Source organism: Egretta garzetta, unplaced genomic scaffold, assembly GCF_000687185.1.
Source record: "Egretta garzetta isolate BGI_Z169 unplaced genomic scaffold, ASM68718v1 scaffold161, whole genome shotgun sequence".
NCBI lineage: Eukaryota > Metazoa > Chordata > Aves > Pelecaniformes > Ardeidae > Egretta > Egretta garzetta.
Window position 1 is genome coordinate 4,747,559 of NW_009258754.1, and position 22,186 is coordinate 4,769,744.

Genomic DNA, 22,186 nt, shown 5'->3' on the forward strand with positions numbered 1-22,186 from the left:
GGAGCCTTCTATGTTCATAAAGGCAGGTGAGGAACTGAATTTAGATATAAATTTTAATCTTAAATCACATCTTAAATGTCCCTTGCGAGGACAGCCTTGTGAATGCAAGAGGATGCTGTGAGCACTTCGATGGCATGCTTGAGCCACAGAGGTCTCTCCCTTGCACAGCATGAGACCCTTACTGTCACTCATCTGGCACCTTCCAAGCCCTCTCATGAGAAAAATTACTATAGCAGAAGTGAAAGACGTCAGTGCAGCGGATGGAAACGGATTTCTTCTTGTCTCTCTCCCCGCCTTGCCTCCCTATAAGCTTTGGCAGAGGTCTGCATTAATACCTGGAAACTGCAGCTTCCAGAAAGCCATCAGTAATGGTGAGGCCAGGTCCCTCTGCCCACACAATGAAGGTCCCTGCAGGAGCTGTGTGATCCCCTTCCAATGGGGGACAGCCCAAGACCACCACCTTTTGGTTACAGCCAGCTTTAAGTGCCTTTGGCTGAATTTCCACAGTATCATTCCTGTTAATACACTTACCATGGGAGATTTTTCCACAGCCTTCATTTATTGGAAGGAAGAGGATTTGCAGAGGCAAACCTTCACCCAACTCTTAGAGCTGGGCAGTCCAAAAGCAGAGCCTGAGAGTCAAAAGTTTTATTTGGACCCACCAAAAGGGAGGTGTTAGCATCCCCTCCATATGAACAGGAAAACTTGGTATATTCTGGCGTAAACCGAACTCGTTAAGGTATACGAGCATATACTGCATTTAGGGTTGAAGTTGTGTGTTTTTAAATACAATCTGATGCATAAGCATTAGTGGGATTCGGGAGCACAACACATTCCGCACACCACAAATGGCCATAACATTTGTCATCTGGTTCCCTTTCTCTGTGGCACAGCCGAGCGAGGCAGAAGTCTCTGCAGCACTCCAAAAGCAATGAGATGCTCAGGTCAGCCCCAGCTCTGCCTCAATAACTGAGGGAGTGGGAGGTAAACAGTGTAGGAAAAAGGCAGGGAAAAAGGAAACGTTTGGCTTGAAAAATAGATCACTTATGTGGGCTGTTACCAAGCTTCAGTAATAAGAAAGGATTCATCTGGTTGAAGATTTCTTTGCATTTTCACATGACCTTAGAAGAGAGGGTGTCATCTCTTAGCTGCCTAATTCATAGACATTTGCTCTTGAATCTCTACTTGGGCACAGGGGCAGCGTAGGTGAGACCAGAAACCGTGAGCAGGGAAAGCAGAGCACCTCCTAAGTGAATCCAAACATAAGACTCAGCTCCCCAGGCCTTTTGCAAAAAAAAGGATGGAATTCTGGTTGAAATTAATTAGTGGTTTGAGGCAAAAGCAATTTCTTTCAGATGTTTTATTCCTCCCTGTGCATAAGGCATTCCATTACCCATAAAATTGCACTTAGTTCCAGGCAAGAAACCAAGCACCAAGAATGCTGTGGTCGTGGAAGAAATGTGCAATGGCTACTGCAAGAGTCTCTACAGCCCCCCACCCACCACCTGCAGACACCCTTCCTTCCTTCCTGGAAATCCCAAGGAAGGTTTCACAACCTTGATAATAATTCTTTTTTTTTTGCTCCTGAAACTAGTACCAACTATTTTAAATCAGTCTCCATCCCTGCTCCCCACCACTAGCTCTAGCTCAGCTTTGCTCAGGCTGCAGCAAGAGCCAGAAGAGCCTCCCAGTTTCACTGAAGGCAGAGCGGGGAAGCAATGCATGTCCCTGCAGAAGGTGGTGGTGCATTTTCTGTGACTTTCAGAGGATCGATAAACCTCTTCCATTTCACAGCTGCTACAAGGAATTACACACCCCCAAAGAACTAGCATGCAGAAATATATATATATATATATATATATAAAAAAATCTCAGAGAGGCTTAGTAATTGCCCTCTTGCACGCAGGAAAGACATGGACCCCAAGCAGACCAGCCAGCTGGGACCTTGCTTAGTTGGCGTTACACAAGGGCACTAGAAAAGGTTTTGTCTTTGACTCAGATTGGGAAAGAAGGAATTTGGGGGTTTGCCATCAGGGTAATGATACTGCTAAGCCTCACAATATGTTAATTTACTAGATCTAGATCAGGTAAGCAGCATGCTAGGAAATCTGGGAGGCAGAAGTTTCCAAGTGACAAACCAGCACTGTTGCTGTCTTTTGCCTCAAGTCACGTTAAGTCCTGCCTCCAGCTTTGCTCTTCCCCATCTCCCTGTGCTGCAGTCTGACCCGCTGGGTTCAAGACTGTTACATTGATGTAAAATCTGTTTTGTGGAGTAAAAGCACAAGGTTGCCAGGAGCAAAGCACTGGACGAGCATTAAAACGGAAATACAACACAAAGTTGGCAGCTTGCTTTTCTCACTCTCGTTTTCACGATAAGGCACTGAATGCATGGGCATTTTAAGAAAGCCTAAGCTCTGAATCAAAAATTATATGAAAATATTTTCATTATGAGTGCAGGTAACATGTTTCTAGGTTTTATGATTGCAGTGAGAAGCTTTTAAGCATAACTCAAAGGCTCAGGTGTTAGGAGGGATAAAAAAAACTTCCTTAAAAATAAAATCTAACTTGATCTCGCAACATTTCTTAATGGTAGTATCAGCCATTTATTTTCCTTGAGTATTTCCTCTCCAAGCAAAGCATTTTCTTATTAGGAGAGCTACTGTGAAACGAGCCACCATATCACTGCCCACTGTTTGAGAGCTTCAAGGAAATTCTCATTAAGCCTCAGCAATCACTTCCAAGGTTAACTTCTTCCCTTTCTGTAAGCACCCTGTGGACTTACTGTTTGAAACTTTCTGCTGGGCTTCCATTTCTTTTTGCTCAGCCTTTGCCAAGTAAGCCTGTGCTTGCAGAGGTTGGCTATTCTCATGCCAAGAGGTCTTGTGGACTCTGGGCCTCCAGAGCTCGCCAGGCTCCCTTGGCAGCCTGCTTTGTGCATGGGATACACCCGATGTCATTTTAAGCACCTCATAGCTCTTTCTGGGCAACGCACAGATGTGTTGACGTGCACGCCCATAGATCCCCTGACCTGAGTTACAAGCATCAACCAGGAACAGACAGCACAGTCGCACTTCAAAGGGTTGAGAGCTCCCCTTGAAGCATCCAACACACCTTCTGCAAACCCATTACCTGCATTTATCAATTCTTAAAAGTAGGACATAAACTGATGTGCAGGGACCATCAGGAAGTCTCACATCCACTTTAGAAGAAATTGGATTGGCGTTTAATGTACAGGCGATACAATTTAATTGCAACTTTATTAGGTTATAGTCTGGTTCTCTAGTATAGAATCATAGAATGTTTTGGGTTGGAAGGGACCCCTAGAGGTCATCTAGTCCAACCCCCCTGCAGTGAGCAGGGACACCACTAACTAGATCAGGTTGCTCAGAGCCCCGGCCTTGAATGCTTCCAGGGATGGGGCCTCCACTACCTCTCTGGGCAACCTGTTCCAGTGTTTCACCACCCTCATTGTAAAGAATTTCTTCCTTATATCTAGCCTAAACCTACCCTGGTTTAGTTTAAAACTTGCACGCAAGTTAACTGCACCTATTAATTCACCAGGGCAGAGCATAACCATGTGTATCTGATTTCATAGCTCTCCGGAACTATTTCTCAAACAGGCAGTGATGGCTGAAGGTGGTTCAGCTGCTGCCACAGCTCAGGGGTGTCTGTGCCACTTGTTTTAGGGAAATACAGCAGCTTTGCTCACATAAGCCAGGGGCCTCAGCTGGTATGCTCAGGCCAATTTGCTTGAGGTTTTTTCCTCCCTCTATTTCCCTTTATTCCAACTTTTCTCAAGAATCATCCTCCTAGCCCCGTGAGTGTCCTCATCAACTCTCCAAGCTCTGAATGCTATGGTGGTTTCATGTCACTCAGCTAAGATTCTCAGATCATCCTGGGGATTCAGTAGGAGCTACGTGGCTGAACCTCCCAGGCGGCCGTGGGTATACTCAGCTGTGCTCTCTGGTCCTGGATGTTACTGAGCAATTTCCACATCCATTGCTGAAAACACATATTTTCCTTTCCTAGCAATGTGATGACTTATTTCTGCACAGTATGTGTCAGCAATATTAACCAGGAATTTGCTGTGTCCACAGTGACCTCCATTTAAACCTGTTCTTATTGTTTGCTGCACTAGTCTCTCATCCATGTCCTTCTCCTTTCCGTGACATCCAGTGCCACACTACACAAACACCATATTTGTGAGCATTTCTGCTCCTACACTAGGAGGACAGATAGGTAGGTTCCCAATTATGGTAAATGAAAAAAAAGAGGCAAGTTAATCACTTCTGCAGGCTGAGTCGCCATCTGGAGTTGCTCTCTGTAGTAGAAAACATTAAGTAACAGCTATTAAATAACAGATCTCAGCATGGGGACTGTCCTTCTGCACTTGTGGCCATCTCACCACGGATCTTGTCTCACAGCAAAAGTTAATACATAGCACAGGCATGGCAGGGTTTATAACGTCTGAGGCAGAGGCAAACAGGCAGCGCAACAAACTCCTGCTGCATCCAGCAAACCCTCGAAGTCGTGGGCTGCATTAAGAGAGGGTGTATTCCATCAGCTCATATAGAAACGCCTATATATTAAGTACTTCACTGACCCCAGTGTCTGGAATCTTTATGATCAAGCTTTGGCTGAGTTTTAGCTGGAAAGGGCACAGTGAAGCCTGTTATGGTAAGCTCTCGGACGAAAGGACAGCTTATACGCAGAATGGATGCATATTAACATTTCCAGTGCAGTAGCCTTCTTTCTGCTCACGTAAGTTGATGTGGAACGTGACTCCAGCCCATTGGGAAACCATCTTTTCCCTATTCAGCAATGGTTCCCAACATCAGCCTTTACTGCCTGCCTGTGGCAGGGACCGAATACCAAACAGAGCCCAGGAGAAACATGATCAGGACCTTTACTGGGTATGGCAGATGTCTGCAGAGATTCCCAACTATTCCTGACCTTTTTGTTAGTTTTCCATGTAAAAATTAACACCTATGGGAAGCATGTGAAAACATCTCTGTAAGACTAAGATGTGACCAGAGCCTCCAACTACATTGGAGATGAACCCACTCAGTCCTGCTAACTCTGTATTCTGGACCACACATGCAACGTATGGAATGAGGGATACAGAGGCATCATAAACTTTAGAAAACTGAAAATATCATATAGGAGAAACAGAGACTCAACTTCCAGCAAAACCTCCATAAAGCTATAAAAGCACATTTTCTGTGGCTGTTTTTCATACCAAAACCTACAGATATAGTGAGGTGGGGTTTTTTTAATTTCACGCACAGCAGACTGAGGTTTAGATTTTTGACCAAACCAGAAGTGAAGGACACTTTACAGCAGCTCAGTGTGCTCCCAGGGTAACCCTGCAGCAGTATTGCTGCTGTTAGTCCTGAGCCAGAAACAACCTGGGCTGACTTTCCAACCTCTATGGGCCAGCAACTACGGAGAAGCTACCTGCGCCAGATTTAGGCTCTGACTTTCCCTGGAAGTTATCAAGACAAAATTAAACTAAAAGCCTGCAGCACCACTCACCAGCATCACACAGCTCTTTGCTTTTGTCCAGCTACAGAAGTTGATCTGATGGCCAGTCTGGGCACAGCCCTGGAGTTGTGTGGTATATCCAAGTCGCCATCTGCTGATGGCATGCCATCAACATTTCAAGGTTGCTGAGTTTGTTTAGTTTTTTGTACATGTGCCTTGAATATTAATAACAAGGTCTCAGGTTCCCTTGACTGACCAGGGCAGCCTCGTAATTGAAAGCAAAAATGCTTCAAGGAGAATTACAGAAGTGAGAGGATATTCAAACTTTCTGGCCTCACAGGATGAAAATAATGATTGCCTACTGCTGGCAAGGAAACTAAAACCTTTCCTTGCTTACCTGTGAAGCCATTCTCTGGCAGCATCAGTCTGAAAACTGAAAGCTTTTCTTTTTTTTTTTACTTCAAAAGTAAAGAGAGCAATACACAATACAGATTTGCCTGAGAAGGGTGCGTTGTGCTGGTAGAACATGCACCATCAGGAACACCCCACTACCTCTATGCCAGCGTTCAACCCAGTGACAAAAATCAGCTGTTCCTTCCCATTTAGCTGCGTGTCACGCTGCATCAGGATATTCAGAAAGAGATGTAGAGACCAAGCATTACACCAGCTGCTCTGTGAACTGAGCTCTGCTAAAGGTTATTAAGTGGGAAATACCTCCAGAGTCCTCCTCTCACACCCAGCCTCAGACCAGGCTGATTTTGATCTGGAAAACATCCAGAAAACATTAATCTTCTCTGACCTCACCTGAAGGAAGAGGAAAGGGGTGTTGGGTTGCCTTTTCTAAACGCAATAGTGATCAATAGAAAAAAAAAGGAGCTTTGGTTTTCCTCAAGGTGTGCCACTCACAAGCCGTCACCCGCCACCTGCCCCAGGTGTCTCCTGGCATGGGAGGGTGGACAGGGGGGTGTCAGGAAGGCACAAAGAAACTGGGATTTTGTGTGGGGATAAAGGACCCTGGCAGCTGGCTGCCAATGCCTTTCAGTGCTTCTTCTTGGGAGCCTAAAAATCAAGCACACACAATGCAAAATGCAACCCCTCTTTCTTCTCCATCCCTGTACACACGTACCCCAATCCACATCACACACCCTTGTAAAGTTTTATACCAAGTTGTGGCAGACTCAAAAAGTCTGAACACAGGGAAGATGTCATACAGAATTCATATCAACTCTGTGAAATTATATAAGGATAAATGTGAGCTTTCCATCTGAGATGTCTGTGAATAAATGTGAGCTACTGATGCCTCTGGGTGCCTCTGAGTGAAATATTCACCTCTCACTAATGGAAATATTTTGATTAACAACTTTATTTGCCTAGTGGCAAATACTGCTTTTTTTCTTTTAAATCACAGATAAGTGTCATAAAAAAATTCATTTGCACATTAACAGGATATTTATAAAGTACTTGGTATTCGAGTTCCCTCAGCAGGCAATTACAGATATGTTCTACTTTTTGAACAGTTTTGGTTTGGTTTTTTAATTAGTCTCAAGGTGACTTCCAGCACACAAATACATCCTGCTGGATTCCCCACAAAACTGCTTGTAATAGTTTCTCATGCTTACTGCAGCACTTCGCAGTGCAGGCTTTACACAACCATCAGTAAAAGGTCCAATTTTCAAAACATACTGAAAACTAGGAAACAAGGGTGAGGCATAAGGCAGCGGTGTTTATAGACAGCATGATTTACTCACGAGTACGCACGAGCCCCAGGTCCAGAGGAGGGGCCTGCTGTAAACCAGTTTAATCCAACTGCTGACTTTTCCAGTGGATTCAGGGGAGAAAGCTCTCTCACACTCTTGTTCTTCATGTTCTCGCCTGTCTCCTGCCCTGCCCCAGAGGCCTCTGGGTACAGAGCATTTCATCCTTGGCCGGGTCCATCACTACTGGTAGGACTTGGACAAGAGAGTGCTGGGTCTAACTGTCCTCCGGGGCCAGTTAGACCAGGGCAGGTTCCCCCCTCTTCCCTCCTGCCCAAGATACTCACACTAAATGCTGTGATTTAGAGAAAGCTGGAGAAGGCTATTCTAGATGAACAGCACAATCGCTAATCCTATTCCAATGGTTACATACACACTTTAGGTACAAAACATACCAACCCTGCCCACATTGGCCAGCTCTTCTCCAGGCAACAACATTTTAGATGACACTGCCAACCCTGCCCCTAGCACGGCTGCTCCAGGAGCTCCCATGCATCATCATCCGCTCCCAGTATGAGCAGTGCTAATAGCATGGTTTTTGCCTCTCTCCCACCCAGGTGAGTGGCATCAATAAAGGGATGGGTCGGACCCGGGAACAGCGCATCCTGATCATGGTGGTGGTGATGGTAATTTGCTTTCTCCTTTGCTGGCTGCCGTATGCGACTGTGGCACTTATAGCTACATTTGGGAAACCTGGTCTCATCACCCCTGCAGCCAGCATCATCCCATCCATCCTTGCCAAAAGCAGCACAGTCTACAACCCCATCATCTACATATTTCTGAACAAACAGGTAAGTAAAATGCTATCCTTATGTTTACTCAGATTCAGTGTATGCAAGTAGTAAAGAAATGACGAGGGGAAATGAAGAGTGTATTGGCGACATCTCTGAAAAACCCTGGGAGAGGGAAGCACAGAAAAAGGGCTACAGGGAGTAAATTTAATTGACGAGTCTGACTTTTGGGACTTTTATAACTAACTTCCCACTTGTCCAAATAGCAACGGATGGGTCCTTCCTTTCTCCTACACAATCTGATGAACAGCAAGTTAAACGTAGAGGAGAAGAATCACAGAATCACAGAATGGCAGGGGTTGGAAGGGACCTCGGGAGATCATCTAGTCCAACTCCCCTGAAATCAATGTTCTGGCAAGTGTGAAGGCATCAGACACTGTGTGAAGTTGATTCAGATATATAAAATCTTGTAACGACGTGAGCCTTTGCTACCCCACGCCATGCTCCAGCACTGCACGTTGCCCACAGTAACTCCTCTTCTTTGCAACGTCAACTTTCTCTTCCCCAATTGACTCTTTTAACCCCACCTTCAAATCCTTCCGTCACTTTTCTGTCCTACTCTGCACCTCCTAACAGCTGGTGGGAACCATGACCAGTGAGGATCTGTCTAAAAACACTGCTGGAGGAGCTGACCCTGGGGCACAGCTTGCTTCAAATCTTGCATTTCCCTCCCCTCGCCATGCAGAGGGCCAAAAAACAGATGGCAGGGGGGTACCAGGTGAGGGGCTGTAGATGTAGCTGGGGCTCTACTTCCAGCTAGAGGGCTGGCCTCAGGACTACCCTCACCAGATGGTAAACACAAGAGGCTTGGTAATATCTTTAACATTGTGCACAGTAAGTGAATAACTGTGATTCTCCATATCCTTCCAGCAAGCCATGAATTTCTGACCCTGCCCAGCTCCATCTCAGAATACACGTCATGTATCGATTCACACCCTCTGGAAACTTTGTCTAAAAAAATTGCTGCATGCATAAAAAATGTTCCCTTTTATTCATTCCAAAGGATGAATTTCAGCTTCATCAGAGTCAGCAGGCAGAGCAGCATGTCCTAAGCGTCGCCCTCATCTCTGCGATGAGCGGCGCACTGCTGGTGTCAGCACCAGGGTGCCGTTAGCCCTGTTCCAGGACAAATGTGGCACCTCAGGTCTGATGCTAAAGGCAGGGATAAGAGACCCCTCTGAGCCAAGCATGCTGCTGGCTACGGCGGACTGGGCTCTGCAGTGCTGGCAACCCACCCGGGTACAGCTCACCAGCAACTCCCTGGCTTTGCTCTGATGCCAAAGGGGAATGGAACCCCCATTTTTAGGTGGCTCGAGAAGGCATTGGAGCTCCCCTGGAAATCTTTGAGTACTTCTACCTTGCTGAGAGGTGAACATTTTCTGGTGAAGATTCAACTCATGCCAGGAGAATGTGGGTTTTAACTACATTCAAAACAGAATAGAGAAGAGAAATGCTTCACGACACCATGCAGCTGTCAATTCAGCCCAAGAGAACGCACTTTTGCTTCAATTCCACTTTTCTCCGCTTAGAAACTCCGGGTACAGATACCCAGGCACCAGTAGCAGGACTATGTCTCCTCAACTGGGATTTGATCGCCCTGCGGTTTACAGTCTTCAATCCCTCCCAGCCCCTCAAATGGAAACTGTGAGCAGAGGCAAGGCAAAGACAAAAGATGCTGTGCAGATTTGGGGTCACGTTTCCACCCGCCCTGCTGCCTGCTCGAGAGGATGCCAGAGCCTTCGCACAGTAGCACGGGGGGAAAGACAGACCCTCCTGTGATGACTCGCGCCTGTTCAACTGTTCCAAAACCCCCCTGCTGACCCGAGTTTGCATCCCCTGAAACACACATGGCTCACGTTTAAGCTAACACACTCCTCACGTAGATTCTGGCTTGTACAGTCAGAAGGCTGTTAGGATCTAATCTTTGTAGAGGAAAATTGTTCATTAGATAAAATGGAGTAGAAGAAGCTTTATGAGGCCATCTAATTGCCCTTCTGTCATCTGCTCTGTGCAAAGATTTCTCTCCTTTCTTTTTCCTGATCCAGTGAAAATGAGCCCTATAACTCCTTTTTGCTCTGTGCCCCTTACAGTAGCATTTGTATTTGCTTTTCATTCCTCCTGCTGCTGCTGCTAACTAGTCCCTAGTGCTCAAAGAGCAGGTTTCTTTCTCAGAACACTTAGTTGTACTTTGTCTGAAAAGTTCCCAGAAGTGGCCAAACCAGAAAATATACTCTCCCTTAATCAGCACATGTGGGATTTCTGCAAATAGCATCCAGCTGCACCCAGTGATCCCAGGAGAGGGAAGCTGATGTGTGCAACTCCACCACTGGGCTGGAGATGGCTGGGTTCCACCCGAGCCCTTCCCCACACTCTGGGAGGGAGAGGACTGTGTGTTGGTCCCAGCTGTAGTCCCACACCCAGCAGGGGGAAACTCAGGGAAAGTCATGAAACCTTCCCCTTTCTCCTCCCAATAGGCTACATTTTCCTGTGCAAGCTAAGATAATGCGATGCTGTTCACAAGAAAAAAAAGTTGAGGTGATGCACAGCACACAAAGGGCAGGAGCTGGGGTAGCCCCTTGCACAGGGACAGAGAATAAAAGGTCAGAAGGGGATGGGGGATGAACAGAGATCTACAGAGAACAATCAGAGAGCATCAGAGCTAGGCCAGTCCCTCAACCATCTTCAGCTCCATCAGCCCACTAAGTCAGGCACATTTCTGGTATTATAGCAGGTGGACAATTTGTTTATCTTGAAACAATTTTTGGAAGCTGTTAGGAAGCACAGATAGTAACTCACACTCTCTGGAAAACAAATGATGGTGGTAAGGGATTGACTTGAAGTCTGGCAGTAACTGGGTGTTTTTACTGAGGCATGAGAAATTCCCAGGGAGTAAAAAGTTTCCATGACACTGTCCATCAGCTCTACTCGCTGTCACGAACAGCCTGGGGGAGCACGTTGCTTTCTCTGCTTGTGCTCAGCCTCCTGCAGAACTCCCTGACTTCTTCCCTGAGACGTGAGCAATTCTTTTCCTTCTCCTTTATTATTTATTTTTTAAAATAAATTCTCTCATGAAACTCCCTGGAACATTGAAGAAGATATTACCATCCCTTACCAGGGGAAAAGCCCCCAAGCAGACCAACAGCTGCTAAGTGGTTCACTGTGCTCACTACTGTGCTAAGCCTTGCTCCTGCGCCCAGGAGCAGCACCAGCCAGAGCCAAGCTTATAAACTGCAGCAGCAGGACCTGTTGATCCTGGTACCCAGGGGTGAGATGGAAGGCCTGAGCTAGCTGCAGTCACTGGTAAGTGCCATCTCAGCCCAAACCCTGTTGCAGAGACGTGAAGAAGTCTGGCTGACTCGCCACTCACCAGCTTGCTCTGCACCTACCCATTCCCATGGCCAGAGGCTCCACCCTGCGAAGATAACCATGCATCACTTCAAACATGCACAACCCCAGTTAAATCAAAAGAGGCAGTTTAAAAATCCCAGGCTAATCTTAACATGCACATGGGCTGGAAGGATCCCCCTATGATACAACACAGACTGTGCAGAGAAGTTATCTTTTCTACAGATGCTTTCTTAATCGTTTTACTAAATAGGTTGCTTGGAGGCAGCAGGTAGGCACAACTTAAACTGCGTTTATCCATGTCAAATATGACCTTAATTTCACCATAAACTTTTACTACTAAGGTTATGCACACGTTTTGTTTTGTATTTTTTTTTCTACATGCCACTTGGTTTTAATTGCTCAGTATTTTAGCAGCAATCAGCGTTCAGGTTTCTATATTCACCACAGAGCATCAAGAAGTCAATACTCTGAGTTTCGCTACACTCAAGAGAGAAGACAGTAGAAGCACCTCCGATCAGAAAACGCTGACACAGGTTGTTTTAATGTTTCACACATGTGTGTGAAATTCTTTGTATTAAACACCAGAGCTTTTTTACTAACAGTGACGGCTTTGCTCGCTGAAGAGAAAAGCTTGCAGCTCCTCTGGCTCCTGTCCCAGCACAGGGGCTGCTCCACAAGCAGCAGAGCCACGGAACCCCAGGCTCCTGCAGGCTCTGCCTCCCGGCAGTGCTCAGGGAGGGCTCTTTGGTGGGTTAGCAGATCCTTTGTGCTTACACTGCAGTTTCTTTCCAGTTCTCCCACCTCTGTCCAGCTGCCTCTCTTCATAAAACTCATCTAGAAAAGTGGCATTACTAATTCCTCTGTTAGATCTGGCTCCAGCTTGCTCAAAAGCAAGCTGCGTGCAGAGAGAAGGGATGGACAGAGCAGGATAGAGTGAGATTTATTCCCTCGCAAGCCATGCAAACCAGCACCCCCCCAAATCAAACCAACCCCAAAACACACAAGGTAATCAAACAAGTTAACCTGTGTTGTCTCAGGTTGTGTTTCAGCACAACTCAGTGTTCCCTCTGCCTTTTCTCCACCTCCGTCTCCATCACATCCACATCCTCACACAACCTGCTCTTCCCATCTAACATTGCAGATCAATGTTTTTTGTATCCCTAAATTAAGCTTCGCAGCTATGGTCACAAGAGGAACTCCCAGGAACCAGTGTATTTTGTTCTTGCAGCACTCAAAATGCTGGTGCTTATTTCTATGTAAATTTTAGATGTTGGAACTTTTTGGCTGCTGGATCATCTAACTGGTCAGAGAAGTTTTATTCCTGTTTTGAGATAGGGGTTTTCCAGAGCCCTGAACAACTGTAAGCTGCCCCTGGGATAGCAGCTAGCTAGCATAGACTAGCTGGGAGCTAGCCCAGCTCTTGCAGTAAAATCCATCTGCCAGCAGCAATCCAGCACCCAGGAAGTTACAGCCTGTCCGGTACCATGAGACCCGCCCCAGAATCACCCTCTTGCCCTTACACCCAAACCAGGGTGTTTTCCTCCAGCAGCACCCCCGTTGCCTTTTTGATTTGCAAAATATTTACAGAGCATTTTGCAAACCCAGGGCTGAGAAAGGACCGGGAGAAGCCCTGCACCCATGGCTGCACCCACACTCCGGGGACCTGGGGGAGCACAGAGAGTGCCAGGCAGAGCTCTGGTGCAATCAGGAGATGCTGGTCATCCAGATAACCATGTTCAGCACTGACAGCATTCCTGATGCTATGGAAATCTATAGGAGATACCTTGATGGCTGATGCAGCTTTCATTTCCCTCTAATTTCACGGTATTTCTAAAACAATTCCATGTCCCAGCTTCCCACACACACACTTTGGTAGATGTTCAGAAATCTCTAATCAGGCCGGATAAAATCAGAGAACAGGCCAGATAAAATAACATTCGCATCGAGCAAATGCCTCCAGGCGAAAGGTAGGTGAAGGTTAAACAGATAAGAGAGACTCTTACTCTGCAACAGAATTTTCCTGGGGATTAAGCAACTACAGATAGATGGCTGATAAGAGCCTCACCCACCCATGCAAAATTGACTATGACAGGAGGGAGGGGAAGGCAAAACCCAGAAAAATAGACAATATCCCCCACAAATTTTCAAGCTGCTTAATATTTCAATGCTCAGTGGTGAATAAATTGATAATAAAAAATTATAATTATTTTTATTACGAAGAAAGTGTTTAATTCCTGAGAAACGTCAGTTTCTCATTAAAAAAAAAAAAAAAAAAAGGAATTTCAGCTAAGGCGCAAAATGTGTGAAAATTTTCAAAAGCTCTTTTCCCCAGCCAGCAAGTCTGCTGACAAAAAATCTGCATGATTTTTTACTTGGCTGTTGATAGCAAGAGCTGTCACCGCTTGTTGCTATCAGCTGTGTTGTACAGAGAATTACTATTGAAGTTGGTTGGGACTCTTGACCCCAAAGAGATCAGCTGTCGGCATTGGACTCTGCAGTCTTAGGGAAGCCATGCAGACAATCTGGAAGATGCAAAAATAGGTATTTCTTCTGCTACAGGCAGTTTCCTTAGCTTCACGCAATAGACTCCCTCCACTCTCAGCTGCGCAGTATGTTTTGCCACGCAACTAAAAAATCCCTCAAATAATGAATGTTGAGCCAAGCCCATCTGAGAGCATAAACCAAGCACATTGCACACCTTTTCATCTTCTCCCTGATCAACGACAAATCAAACCAGCCAACATCACCTTCATTGGCGATTCAATTAGCTCAATCCCTACCATGCCTTTACCAACAGAGTATATCAACAACCTGACAACAGGCTAGCACGGGTGATACGTCAGCGCTCCCCGAAATGTCCGTGCCGCAGCAGACTGACTGTGTTTGCCTGCGAGCACACAGCCTGCTCAATCAGGTAACAGGCTCCTACAAACCCAAAACCAGGCTGAAAAGCATTTAGACCCTTCTGTTCTCTATATTGCAATATAGTCAGTAATATTTGTACGAAATAAAAACACAGGACAACTGTTACAGGCCTGTCCAAAAATTTCATTTCTGGCGCTCCTCTCTCCGTACTACTTTTTAATCAAGGGACAATGAAAATACAAATTGATTTAAAAAATTAATTTATAAACCCAACTGCCCCCAAATGAATACAGCATCGAGTCTGCAAGCAGGCAAGGTGCCCCGTCTGGATTTTAGCACTTTACCTGTCCCCTCTAAGTGCTGAAATATTGCAGTGGTCCTGCTTTGTTCATGAAACATTGGCCCAAATGACTTCCTTTATTTTCCTTGGGTTTATTCTTCTTTCACTGATGTACCCAGTTTGTGTGCCCAGATGAAGGGGAAAGGCAGGCAGCTCTTTCCCCCAGCTCCTGCTCCCCAGGACCCCAGCCCACCTTAGCTCACAGAGACCTTGATGTCAGCACGAGCTCCCACTCAGCACAAGCACATATTTTTTCTACAAAACAATTCAACTTCTAATACAAAATATTATTACATCCTTCTGTTTTTTCAGGACCGTTCCAGGAACTGAAATGAATATAAAGATCATAAGATGAAGCCTGTCTTATAAAATGTGAAATGAACAAAATTCCTACTAACTTGCTGTTCTCTACATGCATGTGATAGTTTTACAGGTGCTTTTTGGCGCTTCTGAGATGCAACAAAGCCGCTGCAAACTCCAGCAACAAAGCCTCGTCCAGGTCCTGCCACGCGCTGCAGCGGGCGCAGGGTGACACCGGCCCTGTGGTGGCTGCCTCAGCCAGGCAGCCCTTGCCCAAGAGCCCAGACCCTACTGGGAACCTGCACCCACCTCCAGAAGAGACCCCAACAGCTAAAGAAGCCGTGCTGGGGGCCGACTGCAGCGCCTGACCCAGACTGCTGGGCTAACGCCACCGGCTGCCCCCTTGTGTTTGGGAAGTTTGAGTCCAGACGTGAGAGTTTTTGCCAAATAACCTCAGTTTGCACCTTTGTTTCTAATGAATTGCCCGTCTGCTCCCTCAAGAGGTTGGTTTCACTGATAAGCCATTTCCTTCTTTCTCAGAGACTCTTCCCTAATCAAACGCTGGGAGTTCTGGAAGAAAACAAAATAAAACCTGCAGATGCCTCTAGAAAAAGTTTCTTTTAAAAAAACAACAAACAACAAACCCCTAGTCTAAAGACTTTCTGCCAAAAACCAACCAACCAAAAAAACCCCAAACCCAACGACGACAAAGCAGAGGTCCAGAGCACCTTGCTGCAGAACTGCTCCAGGAAACAACTTGCACATGAAGAGGGGAAGCAAGCGGGTTGTTTTCCAGTAGTGAAACTACCGGTGTGCAGATGGTCTCCCTCTGGTTTGGATTACACTGTACCTCCAAAGTCTCACTTCACTTTTCAATACAAACCTGAACAGATTATGAAGAACTACAGTTACGAATTACAGCTCTACTAAAATTTAAAGTGCATATATTGGATATGTTTTGAAGTATAGAAATTGCAGCTCAAGCTTGAGAAACCAAGTATTTTAGGGATTTTTTTTTTTTAATTATCAGCTTACGAAGTTATTGCAGCAAAGAATAATTTCTTCATAACACCCAGTGAACAAACAACTCTCTGAGTACGCAGCACTCCGCTGGGTAAAGCCCTCACCTCTGGAAATCTGCCAGTTCATAAGTGCTAAGACAAAAGCAAGAGTGATTCCAGCTCTTTTTAGAAGCGTGTTTATCTGAGTATTTGTGGAGCCAGAAGGGCCAAGCCAGTGAGTGTAGGCTGTGAGCAGGGCAGCTGCATTCATTTATATCAGCCGAAACCTCGGGGCATTGAGCAGTAGGGGGTACAGTGTATTTTTACCCTGACTGGTCGCAGTGGCCCCATCAGGAAAGCTGGTTGGGGACCTTCAACAGGATCTTCCTCTTAGACCATCTTTGGGAACTGGAGTGACAGATGGTACCTTCTACAAACAGAAAAGTGTTGGAAAGCCTCAGAAGTGCAGCTGGAAGAAGAATCGAAAACAAACACAGAACCACCTTCTCCCTCATTAACTCTGAGCACAATTCCAATATTTTGACAGTATTTGTCATCCCAAACAGGAAGGAAAATGTCAAATAGCACCATTCTGTGGAGAATTACTTTTCAAATCCCAAACTGCGTGGAAATGCCATCTTTCAGATGAGCTTCACGCTGAAGTACGTCCACACCACCGCCAAGGTAGCCATCAAAAATTGGTATCACAGCACTTTAATTACCTTGCATTAGCCAAGCCAGAACCGGGAAACAGAGAGGTTCAGATGAATGAGTAATGTGGGAGAAACAGTTAACTGGACTTTTTTGATCACTGCATGAGTTGGATCCATTTCAAATTGGCCATGCTAGATGGTTCCCTATACATACATGTGTCATGTTCAGGAATAAGTGAACTGCTAAGGACTTCAGCACAGTCACCAGTTGCAGCTGCCCAGGAGTAAGAATGCAGGAATCTGCCTGTAATTCTTACCTGGAAGTAAAGACATCTAGCCCCAGATCAGACCAGTGACAACCTTAAAGCTGAGTATTGCATTTAAGAGAGAGCAGTACTGAGAAATGACTGGCACAAAACCTTCCTAGGGTCAGCAGATTCCCCAAGCAGCCCATGCTGGACATCTCCAAACAGCCCTCAAGGATGATGCAAGCCCCTGCATCTCTGCTTCCCCCACTGAGCCTGCCAAATGCACTCGAATCAATCAAAAGTCATTCCCATTCAAATGTCTTAAACCTTCAGTTTTACCACCAAATACCTATGCCCTTCGCGTGCCCTCTCGGAGGCAGAGGGCATTTGCCAGCAGCAGGGCTGGCACAGCGCAGCCCTACCACGTCCTTCAGACTGGTTTCCATCTCCATCTCCTCACCACCACAGAGCACTCCATGCACATTGCTACAAGAGTCTCTGTTTCAAACAGATTTGATCCGCCCCCCTCCCCCCGCAATGACCATAAGCTGTCTTTCCCTTCCAGGGATGTGGGTTTCTTTTTTCTTTGCAACGTTACCAAAAGCCTTCTCATACTCTCACACATTACTGCACAATCTGCTAGTTCTTTTTTTATTCCTAAGCCACAATTATAGTAATAACCTCAATAACAACAAATATTTTCAAATACAGAAGCTGAACCCATGAAGTGAGGCTTTTACTGAGGTTGTATTGGTGGATGAAATCAAAGCAACGGATGCCCTTATTGCTAATGAATACACCACATCAATTATTTATTCCCAAGCACATACTTTTAAAGGATGCTTTGTTATTTTCAGATTACAAAGCATAGCAGAGTTTTTTCAATTCATCTTTTCCTTTCCTTGGTATCGTGCCTAGGTGGATTATTCAATGTCAAGGTCTATTTCTACGTTAGTATGAGTTTTGCAGCTCTGTGACTGGTGATTTTTGTAGATGCAAGAATCTGTTCCGTCCTCTTTTAGTATACAAATTTGGCTTTGGTGCACATCTTCGAGGTGTTAAAATAGTGTGTGGCTTGTGATACATATTTATGTTTTCAACACAAATCGTTAGTTTCTGTTCCATTAACCCTGTAACCAATGGCAAACACCACCTGCAACTCCGCTCCAGCAAGAGGCTTGTAACCGCAACAATGCCGGTTGGAAACATGCAGGACATTACAGCTATAAATAAAAAGATTCTTGTGCCATACCTTGCTAGCCTTATTTCTTATGTGCAAGCAGAACAGCCTGGTCTCTCCATGCTTTCACAGGTAAGCGGTTTTTGACAGAGGACTTCAGGCTGAATTGCGCAGTAGCAAGAGTAGTGGAAATAGCAAACTTGAGAAATGGGATTGCCATGACCCAGTGTAATCCAGAAATAATAACCATAAAAATATTATAACACCAAAAGGTTTCTAAGCCTTCCTAAACATTTCACAGAATCACAGAATGGCAAGGGTTGGAAGGGACCTCAGGAGATCATCTAGTCTAACCCCCCTGCTAAAGCAGGTTCTCCTAGAGCATGTTACACAGGATTTTGTCCAGGCGGGCTTTGAATATCTCCAGAGAAGGAGACTCCGCAACCCCCCTGGGCAGCCTGTTCCAGTGCTCTATCACCCTCAAAGTGAAGAAGTTTTTCCTCATGTTCAACTGAACCCTCTTACACTTCAAGTTTGTACCCATTGCCCCCTGCCCTGTCCCTGGGCACCACTGGGAGCCTCACCATTTGGGAGGCTTCAGTTTTCTTCCAGGACAAGGAGTTTGGCAAAGCTTAGGCAAAAATAAATTCCCATTACTGGGTGCAGTAACAGCAGCAACAACAAAAATCCACTCTCAGAAAATTATTTTGCTTTCTCTGTCTACACTTAGCATGAATTTAGCCTACCGTAGAAAATTATATTTAGCCTTGCAATAGGAGGAGGTAGTGCCACGGATATGGAATGAGTGGCACCAGGCACATGTTAGTGCAGGCCGGTACGGCCCAGGTTAATCCCAGGTCCAAGAGGCTTTTGTCCTGAGCGCTACAGAATGGTTTTGTTATGCACACACCCCTTCAGCAGAAAATGCATTAAGCACATAGTCCAGCAACCACACACATTGTTTTTTAAGCATGCTTGCTTTGCCCTTCATGGTTTTCAAGCACACAGGAAGGGAAGGGCCGCGCGTGGGCTTCCAACACTGCTGATCAGAGAGGTTTAACTGGCTCGCTTCTGGGTACGGTAGTTTTACATTGAAGCAGCACAAGAAACCCAGCAAGAGTTCAGCGCTGCACATCAAAGTGTTCAAGCATGCAATTCACTACCATAGCCTTCACATGATTCCCCATACCACAACACCAGAGAGATGGCAGCTGCATTTATTTATGCTGCCCAATAGTTGCACTTGGGATACTTCAACCAATTTACTAGAATAATACAGTCTAGATGACATCAATTTTATTTTTTAAAAAAACCCAAACCCCAACCAAAACAACATAAAACCAAACAAAAAACCCCCAGATTACAACTTGCACCTCTAAAGTGAGGGGTAAGATTCTTCTCATTGAAAAGGAGGTATAGCTCCCATTTGTTTCAACAAGAGTACAGCCCTATACTTTCTAATACCTATGAGCAGCTCGTCACTTCATTTCAGCATGTAAATTTGCTATCTGCAATCGTTGTCATTAAAAGAGCTGATCATTTTATAACAATTTACCTGGGTTTTTTTTCCAAAACTACGCATTGTAGCAGTGTAACAAGCAGTATTGCAGGGTGTTCAACAAGCAGTCAAGCATTCAGCATTCTCTTACCTGCTCTTCAGCACCTCCAACATGTGAAAAATAGCTAAATGACTGAAAACTTACTCCTAACACTATTTTGCATCCTTTTTCATGATACGGAAAGACTACGTAGCTTTGAAAGTAGGCATTTCACTGCATGCAGAACCAATCCCTAGTATAAACTCCTAGGACGTCCCAAGAGACGCTCTGCATACTATTTGGATGTAAATCTAACACTCATGTTTAGGGTCTAGCTAAACTGATACATGAGGAAATTAATATCAAACAATCCAAAGTAGCCCCATTTTCTTTAGCGATCTCTCTTCTTAGCATCAGGCAAGAGTAACGAAAGCTGGTTATAGCCTGGTATCTACAGCACAAACACCACGTTTGCAGCATGGACACAAATGAGCCTTGCACCAACCCATGGGATGCAATGGATGTCACCCACCAGAGGCATAAACCATGTTGTACTTATTAGAGAAAGAGCTTTTAAATATGCTCTCCTTTAATATCTGTATTGAGTGTCAGCCCCATTTCAGGAAGAAACATGGTTCCTGAGCTAAAGCCTCTTCAGTCAATGGGAATTTTCTCACCGACTATAAGAGAACTTGCTTCAGGCCCATCGCCTGAAGCTTAATTATAAGCAAACCAGTTCTCAGCCAGCCTCTCCCTCACCTTGAATTAAACATAAATACCAGCTTGGCTTTAAAAGACCTAGGCCCCACGTTAGCAACAGAACAAGCAGACGTCCTTTGGGAGAAGGATGAAGATGTGCAGGAGGCGCAGGGAGGTAATTCCCAAGGAAATCTGGTTTTACTGGTCGCATGTGAGAGGGAACAGCCAGCGCTCACTCTTGAGTAATTCTGCAGAGTTTATGGCAATAAGCAGCATGCCAGTTTTGGTCGGTGCAGGAATCAGACAGGACAGCACCCAGAAAGGTAGGAAGCTGACGTACAAGTTATTTTTACATAGCGCAGCACTAGGGGAGAACTGTATTTAGCATGATTAACATTTACTTCAGTTGCTATAGTGACTGATTTTATTTGCCTTCCACATGGGATAGATGGCTATTTTCTCCTACAGACCTTAGAGAACATCACCCAAAAAAAGCAGTGCTCTTTGGTCACACAGCTGGCAACTGAAATAACACCCAGCCCCCAGAAAATGTTTCTAAGTTTACTGGGTTTTTTCCTATCAAGCTGTAAGCAAATTGGATAGCAGACAGACAAATCACAGCAGAATGACACCAGCACCTTAACCAGCCTGTAAAGGGTTCTGCAGCATTTTAGTGCCATTTTGGCAACCAGAGCAGAGAGAATATACCAGGTGGCCCCCTTTATTTTTTTTCCATGATATGAATAGCAGAGCCTTGTTTTCAAGACTACCAAGCACCAGCAAGTTCCGCTGTTAGGGCCAGCCAGACTTGCAGTCCATGGCTGACTTCTGCACCGTGCTTCCCCCCGCCCCCCACCTCAGGTTTCCTTGCAGAAGTTTTACCATCTTCATAGGAGAGAGGAGGCAGCATCAAATGCTCTTGCTCTATCCACAGTGTTTACCTGTAATTTTACTTTCAAACACATTCCTAGCTTTATGCCCTTCGCCAGAAGGCTAGATGGCAATGCACAGGTAAGCATGAACCCCTGTCTGTTGTATAAAGTGTAAGTTATTAGTTGCAATTTAAACATAAAAGGAACAAATTAGCAGCAGCACTGAGACTGAGAGCTTCCCCAGGTCTTTCCACAGGATTTTCCAGTTGTAAGTGGAGCAGAGATTGTCTCATAGATAGTTTTTAATTACAATGGTGGTTTTAATCTTAATGTACAATATATCTTCCTCAGCAGGGAGGAAAGCTATTTCCAGCAAGGGAAAAAGTAAAGATGAGACAGTTTTAGGCCACCAAAGTCCTTCACTTAAAAGCTGCTTCTGCTTGGGACAGAAGTGCCATGTTGTAGGACACTGGGGCCCTGGACCTGCCTGCTCAGAGACACAGAGGGAAATCGGTCCCAGTTAACTAAGAGGTACAGATTTAAAGTTAATTGGTTAATCTGCCTTAAGCTGCTTTAATTCTGAGTAAGTGGTCTTTACTCCACTTTAAGATACAATTAAGCTGAAGTAAATTACAGTAACACGAGACTGTTTGAAATTCAAGTCCACACAAGGGTTCAAAGCAAGTTAAACAATCCGCTTTTAAAAGTTAATTCAGATCAACTTTCCTGAATATCCTCATGTAGCCAAAAGTCCTCCAAAAAGCAAACACTGGATTGTCAATAGAGTCAGTGCCTGCCCTGCTAATGCCTGGATCCGGCCCTGAGCATCCACTCTTCAATCTGCAAAATGCACCACAGCTCCGAACATGACAAGGGCTGTCGAAGGGCATGAGTCCATTGTGGACCTCCACTCTTGCCAGCTCTTCCCCATGCCTCCCATGAGGTGAACACCATTGTATTTATTTGGGTTTGTTATTCAGCAGAAGCTGCAGGGCAGTGCAAACAAGGTGGCTGGAAACAGGACTGCTGTGAGCAGAGAGGGCTGGGCTGAGCGGGGGAAGTGCTCACTCCTGCATCTCTGCACCGGCTCGGGTATCGGCTACACCCACCCCA

At 45.4% G+C, this 22,186-nt stretch overlaps 1 protein-coding gene across 1 annotated transcript in view; it reads left to right on the forward strand.

The window, feature by feature from the left end:
- Positions 1-18,303, forward strand: part of LOC104135454 (pinopsin) — a 26,488-nt gene extending 8,185 nt beyond the window's left edge. The window contains exons 3-4 of the mRNA XM_009649109.2: positions 7,796-8,029; positions 15,008-18,303. Coding sequence (XP_009647404.1) covers positions 7,796-8,029; positions 15,008-15,250 — 477 coding nt within the window. The 3' untranslated portion in view covers positions 15,251-18,303. The remainder of the gene's footprint in view (positions 1-7,795; positions 8,030-15,007) is intronic.
- Positions 18,304-22,186: the final 3,883 nt, after the last annotated feature.